General features: G+C 35.6%; 1 protein-coding gene and 1 long non-coding RNA gene across 2 annotated transcripts in view; both read right to left on the bottom strand.

Annotated features, from left to right (window-relative positions):
* PKHD1 (PKHD1 ciliary IPT domain containing fibrocystin/polyductin) overlaps positions 1-9,379 on the bottom strand; it is a 645,163-nt gene extending 635,784 nt beyond the window's left edge. The window contains 3 exon segments of the mRNA XM_074264713.1: positions 4,722-4,830; positions 7,179-7,323; positions 9,370-9,379. Of these exon segments, the coding sequence (XP_074120814.1) occupies positions 4,722-4,830; positions 7,179-7,323; positions 9,370-9,379 (264 nt within the window).
* A 291-nt stretch (positions 9,380-9,670) lies between these two features.
* Positions 9,671-14,077, bottom strand: LOC141566313 (uncharacterized). Its single transcript, XR_012489280.1, has 3 exons — positions 13,996-14,077; positions 12,894-13,026; positions 9,671-9,750 (listed from the first exon to the last, which is right to left on the bottom strand). It is a non-coding gene; the product is annotated as an uncharacterized LOC141566313 (long non-coding RNA).
* Positions 14,078-17,608: the final 3,531 nt, after the last annotated feature.

The following is a 17,608-nucleotide window of genomic DNA, read 5'->3' as shown; positions in this document are numbered from 1 at the left end:
GGAAGAATCAGTTCAATCTTAACCTGGGAACTTCAACAAAGCCACATATTTAGGATCATGTGTTGGAGTATAATACTAGTGAGCTTTCTCCTAACAAGTACAGACCAAGAACTTTAATGCTCTTTTATCTTAGCATGAAGAGTAACTATATTGGAATATCTAGTTCACAGATAAGGAAGCTGAAGTATGTGGTCAGAAAAAAATCATGTTTAGCCATTTAGTTGGTATATATATTATGTATATATATATATATATATATATATATATATATATATATATATATAATTTCTATATTTGTAGATATATGATTTTTTTTGTTCTACCCAGCAGTGTGAGACAATCATTATCACTATAATTCTCATTCCAAGTCAAGCATTATTTCTAGTACTCCATTATTGCTTCTCTACAAATTAGAAATACTTAATGAAAAGTGATTCTATCTTATTCCTCTAGAATGTCTTTTCCTTCCCTCTAGCCACCAGATCTCAATCCCTGTCTCAACAATAAGCACATTACTTTATTCACATATATTTTATGGACTTAAATAATTAGATTATTAATGAGTTGGGTGATAACACACTGTCAAAGGAGTAGTAAAAATAAAAGAAGTAGATTGGAAGTCAAAAGAACTGGATTTGAATTCTGACTTACTACCTCTGTAACTGTGGACAAATCACTTCACCTGTCTAGGCTTCAAATTTTTCTTCTGGAAAAAAGAAGTGTTTGAACTAGATTAGTAATTCATTTTCTTTTAGTCTAAGAACTTGTTTCCACTCTTAAAAATTATTGAGGACTTTCCCATACTCCCCATTAAGAATCTTTTGGTTAAGTGGACTATATCTATCAGTATTTACTGTATTGGAAATTAAAATAACTTTGTATTACTATGATCAGAAAAATCCACATAAAATTTTTTAGCCCTCTCTGCACAACAGGAAAAAACTTTTTAGCTCTTCCTTCATAACAGAGAAGAAATCTTAATTTTTTTCTCTTTCTTTTATGGGGTATATACTGTACCTTATTGTAAAATTTGGATTATTACCGCTGGTCTTTGTGTGTCATCTATTCCTTCCACAAAAGTTTCCAAAAATTCCTTTTAATTTCTTATGCTAACCTTTGATATGTCTAAACTGAAATGGGGAAAGATGTGATGTGGAAGGGATAACTGTAAATGGTCTCAAGGTCCCTTACAATTCTAATTCTGTAGATCCAAGAGCTATATTCTACAGATGAATGAAGGGAGACTCAAAGTACTTAAAGGATTAGCCTCAGATCATTTAGCTAATAGTAACCTAGCCAGAATGAAATCCAGTTCTTACTTTTCACTAAACTGATGTATATGTCTGTAGTATATAAAAGAGGTGATAGAAGCAATCTGGTATTATAAGCTGTATTTTATTTAAAAGCCATTCATTCATTGTGAACAAACATTTAATGAATGTCTTCTACATGCAAAAATATGTACTAATGCTGTATAGAAGACAAAAATGAAAAAATGATCTGAAGCTTATCCCAGCCAGAACAATCAGGGAAAACAACATCTAGGATCTTTCCCTCTCTAATTTCTGGGGGTGATTGGGAGGGTAGTTCAACTAGAAAGTCTGTGGCAGTCATAGTTAAACCTCCAAAAAAGATCTCACTTGTGATTCTCTCCCTGTTGACGTAATAAAAAATTATACATTCTGACAGATTCAACCCCCTGCTTCCCTACCAAGCTAGAGACATGGCAAGTAAAAATTAATGAGCTTCCAAATCAACTTCCCTCATGCTGATCAGCTGTGCTGAAGTAAGGTCAGGGGCAGACAAGCTTAGGGGGAGGCAAAGCAGCAGATGAGACTGATAAAGCCACCACCACCAACTGATAGATAAACCTTCTGTGGGTTGTTCAAACTTGTCAGTGCCTGCAGCAGGCTTTTTGGAGTCGACTGGAGAGATGAAATTAATTTTTAATACTCAAGGCTCCCCCAGTCCCAATCCCAAAACAAAGAGACACACTGTGTTTTATTTAGCTTAGAATGTCTCTCATTAACTGCATCCCCTGGTGATTTTTCATCAACTTGCTAGTTGAACCACTACAAGACTTGTTTACTTTAATGTGCAGTTTCAGGAGGTTTGGGCTCACTGTCTCCTGTTCAATCATAGAAAAAGCTAGGAAGAGCCTGATTACAGAGGCAAGAGAACTCCAAAGACAGTTATTTATATTAAGGATCATCTTCTGGCATCTCCAGAATTGCCTGTCAGATAGATAAGCAAAATAGTGATACTATGGCCATAAAGGAAGAAAGTATGACAAGCATTTTCATCCTTCTACTATATATAGATTGTTGGAGTAAGAGTGGTGAGAAAGGAACCAGATAGTCCTATCAGAGCTCTCAGGCCAAAGGATTGGCTAGTCCTTAACGAGCCATTTTATCCAAGAAAAAAGAGAGAAGACAGACAGACACAAAGAGACAGAGATAGAGCTAGGCACAGACATAGAAAGAGGGAAGTATAAAGGAGAGGTAGGAGAGAGGGGAAGAGGGAGAGAGAGGGAGGTAGAAGGAGAGAGAGAGGAGGGAAAGAGAGAGGAAGAGAGAGAAAAAGGGAGAGAGGGAGGGAGGAAGAGAGGAAAGGAGGGTATGAAGGAAGGAAGGAAGGAAGGAAGGAAGGAAGGAAGGAAGGAAGGAAGGAAGGAAGGAAGGAAGGAAGGAAGGAAGGAAGGAAGGAAGGAAGGAAGGAAGGAAGGAAGGAAGGAAGGAAGGAAGGAAGGAAGGAAGGAAGGAAGGAAGGGAAAGAGGGAGAGAGGGAAGGAGGGAAGGAAAGAAGGAGGGAGGGAGGAAGGGAAAGAAGAAAGAGAGAAATCAGAAGGAATGAAGGATTTCCAGCAACTATAAAATAGTATGATAGGGATACAACTATAGCGTTAAAGCTTTTAATAAGAAAGATAAATGGTCTAATAGAGTGCTGAACTAGAAGTAAAATATGAGTTAAAATCCTGCTTCATATACTTACTAGCTGTGAGACCCTAAGCTGACTAAGATTTCCGTTTTCAATTCATTGAGCAGTTGGATTTATGGTTGTAGGTCACCATACATAACATACGCACATTCTCTCTACCTTTAAGTTAAATAGACCTATTTACTCTCATATCTTTAGACATCTCCTCTCTGCACTCTGGCATAGGCTATCCTACTATGTTTCCAATGATAACTCTCCTAATTTCTAAATCTTGGATTCTGTAACTTCTTTCAATTCAGTTCCTATGTCTTTCTTGAACATCCCAGTTATTATTGCCTCCAATTATCTATTACTAAAATTATTTTATACATATATATATATATTTGACATATATAATTAATATAATTTAAATTTATGTAATATACTCTAAAATATATATTATGCACATATGTATATATGTGATTATATATTCAGAGATATGAAAGAAAGGAAGGAGAGGGAAAGATGTAAACAGAGACAAAAACAAAGAGAGAAAGAAAAGAGAGACAGAGAGAGAAAGACAGAGAGAGAGAAGAGAGAGAGAGAGAGAGAGAGAGAGAGAGAGAGAGAGAGAGAGAGAAGAGAGAGAGAGAGAGAGAGAGAGAGAGAGAGAGAGAGAGAGAGAGAGAGAGAGAGAGAGAGAGAGAGAGAGAGAGAGAGAGAGAGAGAGAGAGAGAGAGAGAGAGAGAGAGAGGAGGAGCAGGAGGAGTGGTAAAGAGATAGAGGTGATACAGAGAGGAGAGAGACAGAAAAAAAAGAAAGAAATAGGATAAAGAGGGACATGAGAAAGAGAGAATGAAGGGGAGAGAGAACAAAAATGAAAAGGAGACAGAAACAAAAGAAAGAGAACAAAATAAGGAAAAGAGATGAAAGGGAAGGGCGAAGTTATATACCATAATACCACTACAGCACCATATAAGCTACTTAACCAGAAAACTTCATTTTTTTCACTGTACATTGCTCCCATACAGTCTTTGGACAGTCCCCCAAAATATTGAGAGGACTAAGTAATTTACCTTGGTAATGTCCAAGTCCTATTCTCTATGCACTCATTATACCATGCTCTTTCATTGTGTAAGGATTTACAAAAATAAATACAATATAAATAGAGGGGTGAGAATGGAAGGTGAGTGGAATAAAAAAAGCCCAATGTCAAGAAAAGCCTCAAAATAGCACTGGAGATGTAGTTTTTGAAGGATATGAGATACTAATAGGGAGAGGTGAGGAAGGAATAGATTTCAAAAAACTACAATGGCATTGGATATGTTTGATCTGAGGGACTGCCTTGCCAGCAGTCTCTTTATTTTTAAAATGTTAGAGAGACTCAGGAAATCAAGAAGAAGAGAGCCTTGTTATAATATGAGTAAAAGAAGAACAATTCATATAACAAGAAGAACATTATAAAGACATATAACTTGAAAAGACTAAAGATGAAGCATACTATCCATCTCCTAACAGAGAACTAATGGTTTCTCAAAACAGAATGAAACATTCATATGGCCAATATTAGAATTTGTTTTGCTTGACTACGGATATTTATTACATGAGTTTGAGTTTTTTTTCCTTTTCTTTTCTTCCCCAATGGCCAGTGGAAATGTGGAGAGATTTTAAAAAATTATGTCAACTGAAAAAAAATAAATTAAAATGTTAAAATAACAAAAAATATTTATATTGTTTCCCTCACTCCACAGAATAAGGTATTATGGACATTACCTTGGACCAAATTTGTCTATCCAAGAATTTACCTTGAACGTACAGTTATCCCATGAACCATCACTCAGATTGTTCAACAACTGCTCGCCAGAACGAACTTCCAGATAGTAAGTGCCTTCCTGTGCCTCCCATTGAAGAGACCTGAAGGTGTAAAGACAGTAATATCCTGCAAGTGAGTGACAAAACAGGATCTTCTAAGTCACCACTTCAAATTTCCTCATCTATTCATATATCTATGCTTTATTTTTGACTTGTTAATCCAATGATTTTAGTGATCTTAATTAATAGAAATTTAAAGATAGCTGTTTTGAATTTTTGCTTTTATTTATTTTTGCCAGCAAGAGAATGATTAGAAATGAAGAGATGGTTATAAAACAAATTACCTTAAAAATCAAATAAAACTGTCCTCTGCTAGACACATGCTCAATATATCCCCCCTCCCCATCATCTGTAAACTCCAGAGGTAGATGAAAGCATGTTTCAGAATCATAAACCTTCAGCAGAGCAGAGGAGTTTGTTGCTATGGTGATCCTGCCCAGCACTTTTTGGATCTCTCACTGCACTGAACTCCAGAACTGACCTCTATTTACATGATGATTTTCCAAAGGTAGGAAGGACCCAGCTGGGAGTTCAGCTGCAGGAGTAGCTGATTGATTGACCAGACTTAGCTATGTGAGAAGCAATAAGAAAGCAGAATGAGATTCTTCTCCTCTCTTGACCTAGTAGGGTGATGGATCTGCCCTTTCAAGACAGGAGGACAGAGTCATTGCCTTATCCAGAGAAAGAACTGAAATATGATTGTAACTCAGGAAAAACTATGTTCCCAAACACAGTCCATATTCTCTGATAGAAAACATTGGACTTGCCAGGGCTTTATTTGGTTTTCTTTGTTTTGACCATTACCTAAATTTAACAAAACATTTTTAGCTATTAGACCAGAATAACAAAAATATAAAATAAATTATAAAAATTCAGTAGTGGGTTGTCATGCTCCAGCAAACACTAATATATTATTATTGGGACCCTAGAAAAGTGAAAATATTTTGAAAATCAATATGACAGTATGTAATAAGCCATTAGATTTTTTTAGATTTAATTCTTTTTGTTTTTTTTAATTCCCTTACTCCTCACTAAAGAAAAACACCATTTGACATATATGTGTGGGCATCCATACATACATATATAAGTGTGTATACACATACACATATGCATATATGTATGTATGTGAAAAACTGTACATACTTCTACTTATCAATTCTTTCTCTGGAGGTGGATAGCATCTTCCTTCATAGGTCTTTTGTAGTTGACTATTCATAATACTCAGAACAACTTAGTTGTTCACAGTTGCTACTTGAACAACATTGTATTATTGTATGAAACATTTGCTTGCTTCTGCTTATTTCATTCTTCAATAATTCATTAGAATGATCCTTCAAAGGATCAAAAGATGAGTCAAAGGGCTCAGTCAAAATTTCATTGTGAGGACTAAGGCCTCTACTCCAAAAAATAATAATAATTAAAAGGAAAAAAAGACACATCTGAACAAAACATTCAATGCTGCTCTACTTGTAACAGCAAACAGAACAAAATAGAAACCTTTGAGTCCAAGAATTACAGAATTATTAGAATTACAAGAATTATCAGGTTCTCTTCTCTACAGGGCCAGTGTTCTATCCACTGTGCCATCTAGCAAACACTTTTTGAAGTAAGAAATATTTCATTTTTAATCTTTGTATCCCCAGTTTTTGGGCATAGTATTTTATTTAATCAGTGTTCATTATGTTCATCTGTTCAACACTAAAAAATTGATTAACTATTTTTCAGAGAGAGATTTTCTTGAAAACCTCAGGCTTTATAGATGTTTTCTTCTAAATTCCTCTAGCTTTTAAAATAAGTACCATGAAATTTAGGATATAATTATATGTTGTGTTATATTTTTCACTATGGGCAGCTAGGTGCCATAGTGGGTAGAGTACTTGGTTCAAAGTCGTGAAGATTCATCTTCCTGAGTTCAAATCTAGCCTCATATGTTTATTATTATGTACGCCTGGGTAATCAATTTAACTTCAGTTTCTCATTTGTAAAATGAGCAGAAGGGGAAATATAAACCACTTTAGTATCTTTGTCAAGAAAATCCCAAATGAGGTAACAGAGAGTTAAACATGACTAAATATTTGAAATGACTAAACAACAGAATTTTTCACTATAATTTCATATGTTTTGTCTCCTTTTTCACACTATGTCTCATATTTTACTTTTATTATACCCAGCTAGAACTATGCTTGCTAGGCAAATGAGAGAGGATAGAGAATGTCTATTGACTCTTTGGTGTAGCAGGGTTTATTGATATCAATCTTCAAATAAAAATAAAAAGTGACCTGACATATTTTAAGATGCCATAAGCTACATTTTCAGTAGTCACTAATAGTGACATGCTCAGAGAAACCACTATCATTTCTTCCTAATCAACTTGTAATATGGAACCATACCTGGTTTGACATCTGACCACAGAGAAATCTTCATAGACAGGAGACACATCACATGGGACATGTGGCAGCTGCGGAATTTCCACATTTACCAGAGTTATCTCCAACTGAGAGCCATTGGTGGGATAGAGGAAACTCCACTCCAAACCTAAACACCCAGTCCATCAAATAAAAATCTCATTTAAGTTACTCAGTAACCCAATCATGGCAATTTATAGATGAGATTTCATTAGCACAGAAGTCTGTGATTTGAGAGGGTTCTCACATTTTAAATTACAATTCTTTAAATCTAAGCATATAGTTTAAAAAAACTTAGCTTTTTTTTATAAAGTGGAGGGCAGGGGAAGAGACCAAATAATTTCACTAGTCTTGGGAACTCTCAATGAAGAAATTCCCTTTACCAAAGTCAAATTCATAGCTGCTTTGTTTGACATCTAAAGCTCTTTATAACCTGCCCCTCTAATACCTTACTCTCTACCCTGTGCCATACACACTGGGATGCATTGACATAATTCATCAGTGATCTTCAGACAAGACACTTCATCTCTAGCATCTGGTCATGTCCACAAGCTATTTATTCCCAAGGCTTCTCTCTACTTCCTGATTCTACAGAAGTCTTCCTGATTCCCTTTAATGCTAGTGTTTTTCCTATGTCAAAAATCTCCAGTTTATCCTGTATATATCCTATTTGTACACAACTGTTTGTATATTGTCTCCCTTGTATCCTGTAAATTCATTTAGACCAGAGATTCTCTCTTACCTTTTTTGGGGGGATCCCTAGTGCTTAGCACAGTGCCTGACCATTATATCTGACTCTATGACTTTATTTGGGATTTTCTTGGCAAAGACACTAGGGTGGTTTGCATTCCATTTTCTAATTCACTGTTCATGTGAAGAAACTGAGACAAACCAGGTTAAGTGATTTGCCCAAGGTGACATGGCTAGTGTCTTGAGACTGAATTTGAATCCATCTGGTGCTGTAACCACTGTGCCACCTTCCTGCCTACCTAACACAAAGCAGGAACTTAACAAATGTTTATTGATTATATAATTTATACTCTTAGCTGCCCAGATAAGCTAAGAGATGAAAAAAATTAGTGCAAAGTCACACAATTAGAGACAGAATTTGAACTCAAGTCTTCTTGACTGTAAGTCAAGCCCTTTATCCATTATACCCCCCAACATCTCAATAAATCACTTCTAATAAAATGTATCAGTCCATATTTCTATACCACTAAATGCTTTCCCAAAACAATCCTGTGTGTTAAACAGTGCAACTATTATTATTCCCTTTTTTTAAAGATACAGAAACTGAGGCTTAGAAAATTTACTGATTTTCCTAGCTGGGGATACCAGAGTTAGCATTAAAGCTGGATTTCAAACCTTCATGTTTCTCCTGATTTCATCTACACCATGTTTCATATGATGACCAAATGAGATGACATATATGAAGCATTTTGCAAACTTAAAGTGCTAGATACTTATGAGTTACTGTTAACATCCTATTATTTTTCCTCCTATGGTACTCATATGAACTGGTAAGGAAGGAAATGTAGTCATTATTATCCCCATTTTACAGAAGAGGAAATGGAGGTGGAAGAAAAACCAAATAATTTCTCTTGGATCATACAACTAATAAACCAAGGAATCTTGGGCTAGACTCAGATCTTAGAACTTTCTCACTACATAGACCCATTTAAGTTACTTATTAACTATAACAATGACAATTATTCTAAATTTTGTTTTTAGGTTTAACATTTTACACTTGGCGAAAGAATAGTCTTGTCTTTTCAAAGGAGCTATAGCATGATCTTGGTTTATAGGAAATGAGTATCAGGCCCATATTAAATACTGGGGTCAGAAATGTAAATATAAGGGCCAGCTAGGTGGTGCAGAAGATAGAGAGCAACTTTAAAGTCAGGAGGACCTCAGTTCAAATCTGCTCTCAGACACTTAACACTTCCTAGCTGTGTGATCCTGGGCAAGTCATTTAACCCCAATTGCCTTTACAAAAAAAAAAAAAAAAGGAAGAAATGTAGATATAAGCATATTGTTGAATCATTTAAGTCATGTGCAATTCTTTGTGAACCCATTTGGGATTTTCTTGGCAAAGATACCAGAGTGGTTTGCCACTTTCTTCTCCAGTTCATTTTACAGATAAGAAAACTGAGGCAAACAGGATTGAATGACTTACTCAGGGTCATACAACTAGTGAAATTTTGAGACTGAACTAGATCTTTGGTCTTTCTGACTCCAGATCCATCATTCTATCCATTCCACCTAGATGCTCCAGATATATGCACAACTTGTTATAAATATTCTTCCCCCCAACCTTTCCTGGTTCTGGCAAAACTACAGTCTAACCATGAGGCTTCTTTCCTCCTCTCCTGGTGTCTTCTATTAAGAATTCTCTCTATGTTATTAGTACTTAAATATGTTAACCTCAAATAGAAAACAAATTCAAAGTCCTATTTTAAGCACTCTAAGACCCACTTACCATCAAAAATAATGGTGATCCACGTTCCTCCAGCAATGCTGCCCTCTTCAGGTATGCTATGCCAGCTTCTACAAGATGCTGAAAAGAATTAAGAAACACATTGAACAGAGGCCAGATCAACCATCATTTTTTTTTTTAATCTCTCTCATAATCTATGATTCTAAAATGATTACACATCTTGCATCAGGCAAGAGAATAGACAATTTTCTCTTCTTTGGCACTCACTCAAATCCCTCTGTCATTCATAGGATCATAAATTTAAATTGGAAGAGACCTTAAAAGCCATCTAGTCTGAAACCTTAAACTGACAAATAAGGAAAAAGACTCAGAAAGGTTAAGTGACTTGTTCATTTAATCATTTTGAGGTTAAGATAATTTTTGAGACAGCTGGGTGGTATGGTGAATAGACAGTTAGACCTGGAGTCAGAAATATCTGCATTCAAATCTGGCTTCAGAAACTTAGCAGCTGTGTGACTTTGGGAAAGTCACAAACCTGTGCTATCTTTAATAATTAATAATATTAATAATTATATAATAATAATAATAATACTTTTAAAGCACTTAGCACAGCGCTTGGCACAAAGTAGATACTATATAAATGCTTCTTCCCTTTTTTCCCTCGCTCAGTCACTCAGTAACAAAACTGGGATTCAAAGCTAATTCTCTGATTCCAAATTCAGTGATCTTTCCTCTCTACTATATTGCCTTCCAATAAGGATCCTGGGCATTCAAAGGGTACACCAATGATGCAATTTTTCAGCTATAATATGCTCCAAAAGGATCAACTATATGGTACAGTGGATAGAATGTCAGGCCTAAAGTCCAGAACACTCATCTTCTTGAGTTCAAATCTGGCCTAAGACACTTACTAGTTGTGTGACCCCAGGAAAAGTCACTCAAGTCCATCTCATATTCCTCATCTGTAAATTGAACTAGAGAAAGAAAGGGCAAACTACTCCAGTGTCTTTGTCAAGAAAACTCCACATGGGGAGATAATGAGTCGGACACAACTGAAATGTCTGAATAACAACAAAAATTCTCACAGAACATCTACTAAGCTGTAGGGGAATTACAAGCTACATCAGTAGAGAGAGTATCTATACTAAGAAAATCACAACTTCTAAAGACTGACATAAGTTCCTTCTAACAATATTTTCTCCAAACTGTGCCTCTATGGCATAGTATGTCTTTCACAAGTCTCTGTTATCTTCATCATTTTTCCTTACTATGCCACATATTTACTATTAAGTGGGAATTTTAAAATTGAATTTATTTCCAGCTCTCTCACTTGACTCATACTTCCTTTTCCTCCCCCGACCCAATTCTGCTAGTAAATGGGCTCTTGCCTCTGACTAGATGGAATGCTTCATCAGTTTTATATCCTTATACCTTGCAATTCAGTTATATGTTCCAAGCTTACCTATCTTTGCTGGAAAGGGGAAAACTTTAAAAATTTCATTTAATTTTTCATCAAACAAAAATTTATTGTTTTCCCTCCCATCCCACCCCTAATTTAAAAGAATAAAGCCATTATAACAAATATGTATAAAAAAGCAAAAACAAATTTCCACATTGTTCATTGTCAAAAATGTATGCTTCATCATACATCTTGAATTCATTCATTACCACTTTGTCAGAAACTGGATAGTATGTTCCATCAATCAATTACTTTGAAATCATGATTAGTTATTCTATGGATAAGAAATATCAAATCTTTCAAAGTTCTTTGTGCTTACATGCAAAATGTAAGTACAACGTATACATTGTTTTCCTGGTTCTGCTCATTTCATTCCATTTCACTTCATACAAATCTTCTCAAGTTTCTTTGAAACCATTAACTCTAAGGCTTAGAACACTACTAGAACTTTCTTGGTTGTTTTTAACAAAATTAAATTGATGTCTTTCTCAGAATTGTCAATGGGCAATCTATACCACTCTCAGAAATAATAGAATAGAAGAAGAAATGAGAAATTGAACTTTTCTGCACCAAGGAATCATGAAAGATGAAAATGTCAAGCAAAATAACAAAAAGAATGAGAGGAGTTAACTAAAAGAAAAACTGAACACAAACATTGATTAATCACTAGCAAAGGAAAGCTATACCATAAATACTGAGCCATAGAAATCACAAGAATCTGAAAACAGGGAAGCTAGAAGATCCAGTGGCTAAAGCACCAGCTCTGGAATCAGGAGAATCTGAGTTCAAATCCAGTCTCAGACACTTAATTCTTACTGACTATGTGACAAGTCACTTAATCCCAATTGCCTCATTAAAAAAAATCCTGGAAATGGAAGTCATTTTTCATCATTCCCTAGGGAAAAATATATATATATATTTTTTTTCTGAGGCAATTGGGGTTAAATGACTTGCCCAGGGTTACACATCTAGGAAGTGTTAAGTCTCTGACATCAAATTTGAACTCGGGTCTTCCTGACTTCAGGGCTGATGTTCTAACCACTGCGCCACCTAGCTGTCCCCCCTAGAAAAAAATCTTGCCCAATATAAATCCCACTCCACATCCACAATGGAAACCAAAAGAAATTGTTAGATTAGATTAAATAACAGGTTAATGGATTTAGAGTTGGAAAGGAGTTTATATGCTAGTATATCCAACATCCTCCCCCCATTTGGTGAGGATGAGAAAACTGAGGCACAGAATAGTTAAATGATTTTCCCAATATAATACAATTAGTTAGTATCTGAAATGATGATATAGAACCTAAGTCCTTCTGCTCTCAAGAATAATGCTTAATCCACCATGACATTCTTCCCCCACTTTTGACCATAATTCATCGCATCATATGTTTTAACTTTTAATTTTAACAATTCATAGGTTAGTACAAAAAATACAAATTATGATGATTCTCCATATGGTTTTGTGGAATGAAATAATGAATTATAGATACATTTTCTAGTTCTGAAATACTTCAAACCAGGTAGAACAAGGTAATAAGGAAAATTGGACCACAAATTTAAGAAAGATAATCATGTTGTTCTTTTCATGGATAGGCCAGCACAGCTAGAACTTGTAAAGGAAATTCTTATGCTTATTGAGCCCCCTGGCCACTGATACCCAATTACATAGTGAGACTCCAATATTCACACAGAATATCACAATAAAAGCTCCATATATATTGAAATAGTGAATTAAGTGTCCAAGTCATCTACTGAGACTTCTCAGCTGACAATATCCATACATGAGAACCACAGAATGTCTTACCTCCCAAGAGGAGCATCTCAATATTCATCAGTGAGAGTATTAAAGTAATCATCTTGTATACTTAAATGAAACATCCTAAGATTACTCAGTAATTATAAGCATCATCCATTTTGATTGAAGTATCATGATTTCTCTATTTAAAAAAGTGAGGTGAGAAGTCAGTATCATGATTTCTCTATTTAAAAAAGTGAGGTGAGAAGTCAGTATCATTAGAAGAAGAAGAAGAAGAAGAAGAAGAAGAAGAAGAAGAAGAAGAAGAAGAAGAAGAAGAAGAAGAAGAGGAAGAAGAGGAAGAAAAAGAAGAAAGAAGAGGAGAAGAAAAAGGAGAAGAAGGAAGAGGAGGAGGAGGAAGAGGAGGAGGAGGAGAAAAGAGGAAAAAAACAAAGAAACAAAGAAAAGTAAGAAAGAAAGATTTCACACAGGGATACTTTTCTCTATTTATTACAAGTGCTTCTGAAATAAAATATTCCTTAATTTGAATCATGCCTTTCCAGGTACTGATGTCCTGAGTGTGCTAGCCTTTGTTCTTTGAAAATGATCACCCCTCTCATCTGAAAAAGTGCTTTTGGCCCAGGATAATCTTTTTCTATACTGCCTCGGCTGCATCATCATTTAATTTTGTGACCTAGTCCCTAAAGCTTCAAATAGTACAAACAATTATTTCCCACCCCATGCCTTTCTTCTTTTAAAAACCTGAGTCCAGGTCTTTCTCTTTTGTCTTCAACCCAGAGCACTCAAATCAATACAGAAATGCAATATTTTTTTTGTTTTGTTTAGTTTTTTAATTGTGGTTTATCCATTGGTTCCCCATTGGAAAAAATTCTGCTTTCAGAGTTTGTTTATTTGTTTTGTTTTGTTTTTTTCTTACTCCTTCCCTCACCCCAAGATTTTCAGTTTTTCAAAAGAAACATTTTGATTCAGCTCTCATCTCCTCTCACCTCCCTACCCACCCTCCACTTTCTCTCAGAAACATTTGTGTCAATGAGATAATTATCATTTTCCTTTACTTGACCCACAACAATGTCAAGACTTCACTTCATGCCTGGAAGTCTGACCTTGAAAATAGACAATGAGGCAAATGTAATTCCCCCCTTTCCCTTACCCTGAAAGTCAGGAGTCAGTGGAGGAATTGTCTTTCCTTTCCAGGTGATTTTGCTTCTCACAAGGGTATACTCTTCTGCAAGAGACAATATAGCCTTATTATCTGGTTAAAGCCAAGCCTGCAACTGCCTTGCAGGTAACTCATTCATGTCAGATTGTAACTCACCTAACACGTTTGTGCCCTGGTCAAATGGTTCCAAAGTAAAAGTCCATAGTTGTCCATAAGGCAAGCTTAATGATTAACACAATCTACTTACCTTTTCTTTTTTTTCCCCTTGGGGTCTTTTATTAATGACCAATGGAAAAGTAACCTGAGATTTTTATCTACTTACAGCATGTGCTCCTGCAAAGAATTTCAAATATATTCACTCAAATAGACACACAAGCATTCAGAAAAGCACTGGAATAATTGTTAATTATATCAGGCATAGAGAGGAAGGCGCAGACTGTTGCTAAGCCTACAAAACTCTGTTTATGGGTAGAAAAGAGAATTGTTTTAAGATTGGCTCTGGTGGGTTTGAGATCACCATGATAATTTCTTTCCCCTTAAGTGAAGCTTTGGAATACTGACAATAACATTTTTAAAAGTTAGTATAGCTGTGCCCTCCAAAAAATATTTTGTCTAGCATCAGCTTGGGGTTTTTTCCTACCTGAGAACAAAACCCCCCAAAATACGATTTTGCCCAGACTACTGATATACAATTTGGCTAGCTCCTGGGAGGTCATCCAAAATCATAGCACAAGAATTTTACTCTCAGATCACTTTGGAATGCTCCCTCTGCTTCATTAGGAGCATAGCTTCTTCTGGAACATTTCATTTCTGGTAAATAGATTCTTATGTCTGTATAGTATAATAACACTGAGCTTACATCAGCTATATTCTGTGTTAGAGTGTATACTTGAGTTATATATTGGGTCCCTTTTTCCTCTCTCTTCTTTCTCTCTTCTCCATTGCTTGCAATACCCCAACATCTCTGGCTAGTCCAATGGCTTTTCTTTGGACATAAATGCCTGGACAAGGACTTACCTATTGACAACCTCACCTATACTTTGGTAGTATGACACTGTGAGCTCCTGTGAGCCTAGCTGTAGAAAGCAAGGGGCAATAGAGAAATCCTACATCCTTCAGGGAGGGAGGACTTATGTCAGAAGACTGTCTCAAAACAAAAATCTTCTTAAACTCTTCATCAAGGAGAATCCTTCTTGTTCTTCTTCTTCTTCTTCTTCTTCTTCTTCTTCTTCTTCTTCTTCTTCTTCTTCTTCTTCTTCTTCTTCTTCTTCTTCTTCTTCTTCTTCTTCTTCTTCTTCTTCTTCCTCCTCCTCCTCCTTCTTCTTCCTTCTTCCTTCTTCTTCCTTCTTCTTCCTCCTCCTTCTTCTTCTTCATTCTTCTTCTTCCTTCTTCCTTCTTCTTCTTCTTCCTTCTTCTTCTTCTTCCTTCTTCCTTCTTCCTTCTTCTTCTTCTTCCTTCTTCCTTCTTCCTTCTTCTTCTTCTTTCTTTCTTTCTTCTACATACATACATATGCACTAATATCCTTGGTGAAGTCAATGAAAGAGTAAAAAAGCTGTCTCTAAAACTTATTAAACATATCATACAGTCAACATGTATTTAAGTCTGGTAATTAGTTTAATTCAGTTCAGTTCAAGAAATATTTGTGTTATAATTAGCATGACAGATAGTGTAGTAGAATAGAGAACTGGTCTCACAGACAGAAAGATTTGAGTTCAGATTCTGTCTCTAACACAAACTAGCTGTATAATCCTGGAAAATTCACTTATATTCAATGTTCTAGATGTTGACCATTTAGTAGGTAGGCAGCTGAATAGGTCAAGAATCAGATTAAAATGTGATTGGGAAATATTTAATTTAGTCTTATGAATGATTCCTATATCAGTCATTTGTTCTGAACATATTTGTGTAATGTAAGAGTAAAAGCAATCACATCCCAGTCAATGTTCTTGTATTGCTGAATAGACTTAAAAACACATGAGAATAGTACTCTACTTCCTGATATATATAAGTGTGTGTGTGTGTGTGTGTGTGTGTGTGTGTGTGACTTAGGAAAACTCAATGAATATGAAAACATCTCTTTCCTTTTCTATAAAACAAGATGGTTGGGTTAGATGGTCTCTGCCATTCCTTCCAATTATGGGTCTATGAATCCTGGAATATTCCCCTTGGTTGCCCTACAGTCTTCAAGGTGGGAAAGATTGATCATTATGCCTTTCTTGGTAAATGGGAGCACAACACCTGCTTCTTCCCCATATCATCTTAAAGTCGTTGCTCCCTGAGGTCCTAAGAGCATCTCTTTTCCCAAGTTCATTGGCTTGAGTTTCATATATGTTTGTGTCACTCTCCCCTTCACTGTCTTTCCCTCTACCCTTGTTTATTAGGAAGTGAAAGCATAGCATGCACTTCAGAAAGCTTACTAACTCCAAGGAGTTGGCAGCAGAGCAACAGTGTTCAATTTGTTCTCTCCTACCGATGGAGAAAGATATTGGGATATAATGGTAGAAAAGGACAGCTAAGTTATGGCACAGTGGATAGAGTGCTGAGCCTATTGTCAGGAAGATCTGAGTTCAAATCTAGTCTCAGACACTAGTTGTGTGACATCAGGCAAGTCACAGCCCTGTTTGCCTCAGTTTCCTCATCTGTAAATGAGCTAGAGGCAGAAACCATTCTAGTAACTTTGCCAAGAAAACCCCAAATGGGGACACAAAGAGTATACCATGACTGAACAATAAATAAGAGATTTATAGCCAGAAGACATGGGTTTGAACCTTAACTTTTCCACTTATAACCTAAGTGACTATCAGGAAACTATCAATCCTCTGTGATTCTGAATTACTAGAATGAGAGACTGACCTCTAGATGAGTGGTTCTACAAGTGTAGTCCAGAGAATTGTGGGGAGTTCTATAACCTTTTCAGGAGGGCCACTAATTCAAAATTCATTTTTATTTCTAATGTAGTAAATGTCTATAAACATAACCCACATAAGCAAAATCTCTTCAGTCAGATTTTAAATAATTTTTAATAATGTAGATCATTTATTAATGGTTCTCAAATTTTTGTTTTCAGTATCTCTTTACACTATTAAAAACTCTCCTCCGGCTTTCTGTTTTGTTTGACAAAAGCTAGAGAACTATTGGGCTTATACTAAAAGCTACACTTTTCATCATACAGGTTCGAATAACCTCTGGACCAAAAAAAAAAATCTCTGTTCGCTGTGGTGTAATGGAAGAAGCAGAGGTTTGAGTTCCAGCTCCATTTCTTAAGATTGCATATACTTGTATCTTTCTATGATTTAGGATTCTTATCAATAAAATAGGTCTAATAACATTTGCACAACCTTCATCACATGGTCATTTTGACGAAAAAGCATTTAACCCTCCCCCCTAAATACTATATAAACATCAAAATATTATTATTTTAATTATTTTTTCATTTTTAATCATCATTATTACTCATACACCATAAGGATAAGTATTAAAAAAAAACTCTGAGCAGCATTAGAAGAAGGCTGCATGAAGAATTTAGCCGACAAATTTTCTCCTAAGTTATACCTTGTCATGGCTAATTGCCAATCAAATCTTGGTATCCCTGTCAAACTAGAGT

Source organism: Sminthopsis crassicaudata, chromosome 4 (assembly GCF_048593235.1).
Source record: "Sminthopsis crassicaudata isolate SCR6 chromosome 4, ASM4859323v1, whole genome shotgun sequence".
NCBI classification, from domain to species: domain Eukaryota; kingdom Metazoa; phylum Chordata; class Mammalia; order Dasyuromorphia; family Dasyuridae; genus Sminthopsis; species Sminthopsis crassicaudata.
Note: the sequence above shows the minus strand (reverse complement) of the source record. Positions and strands in the feature narration are given on the sequence as shown.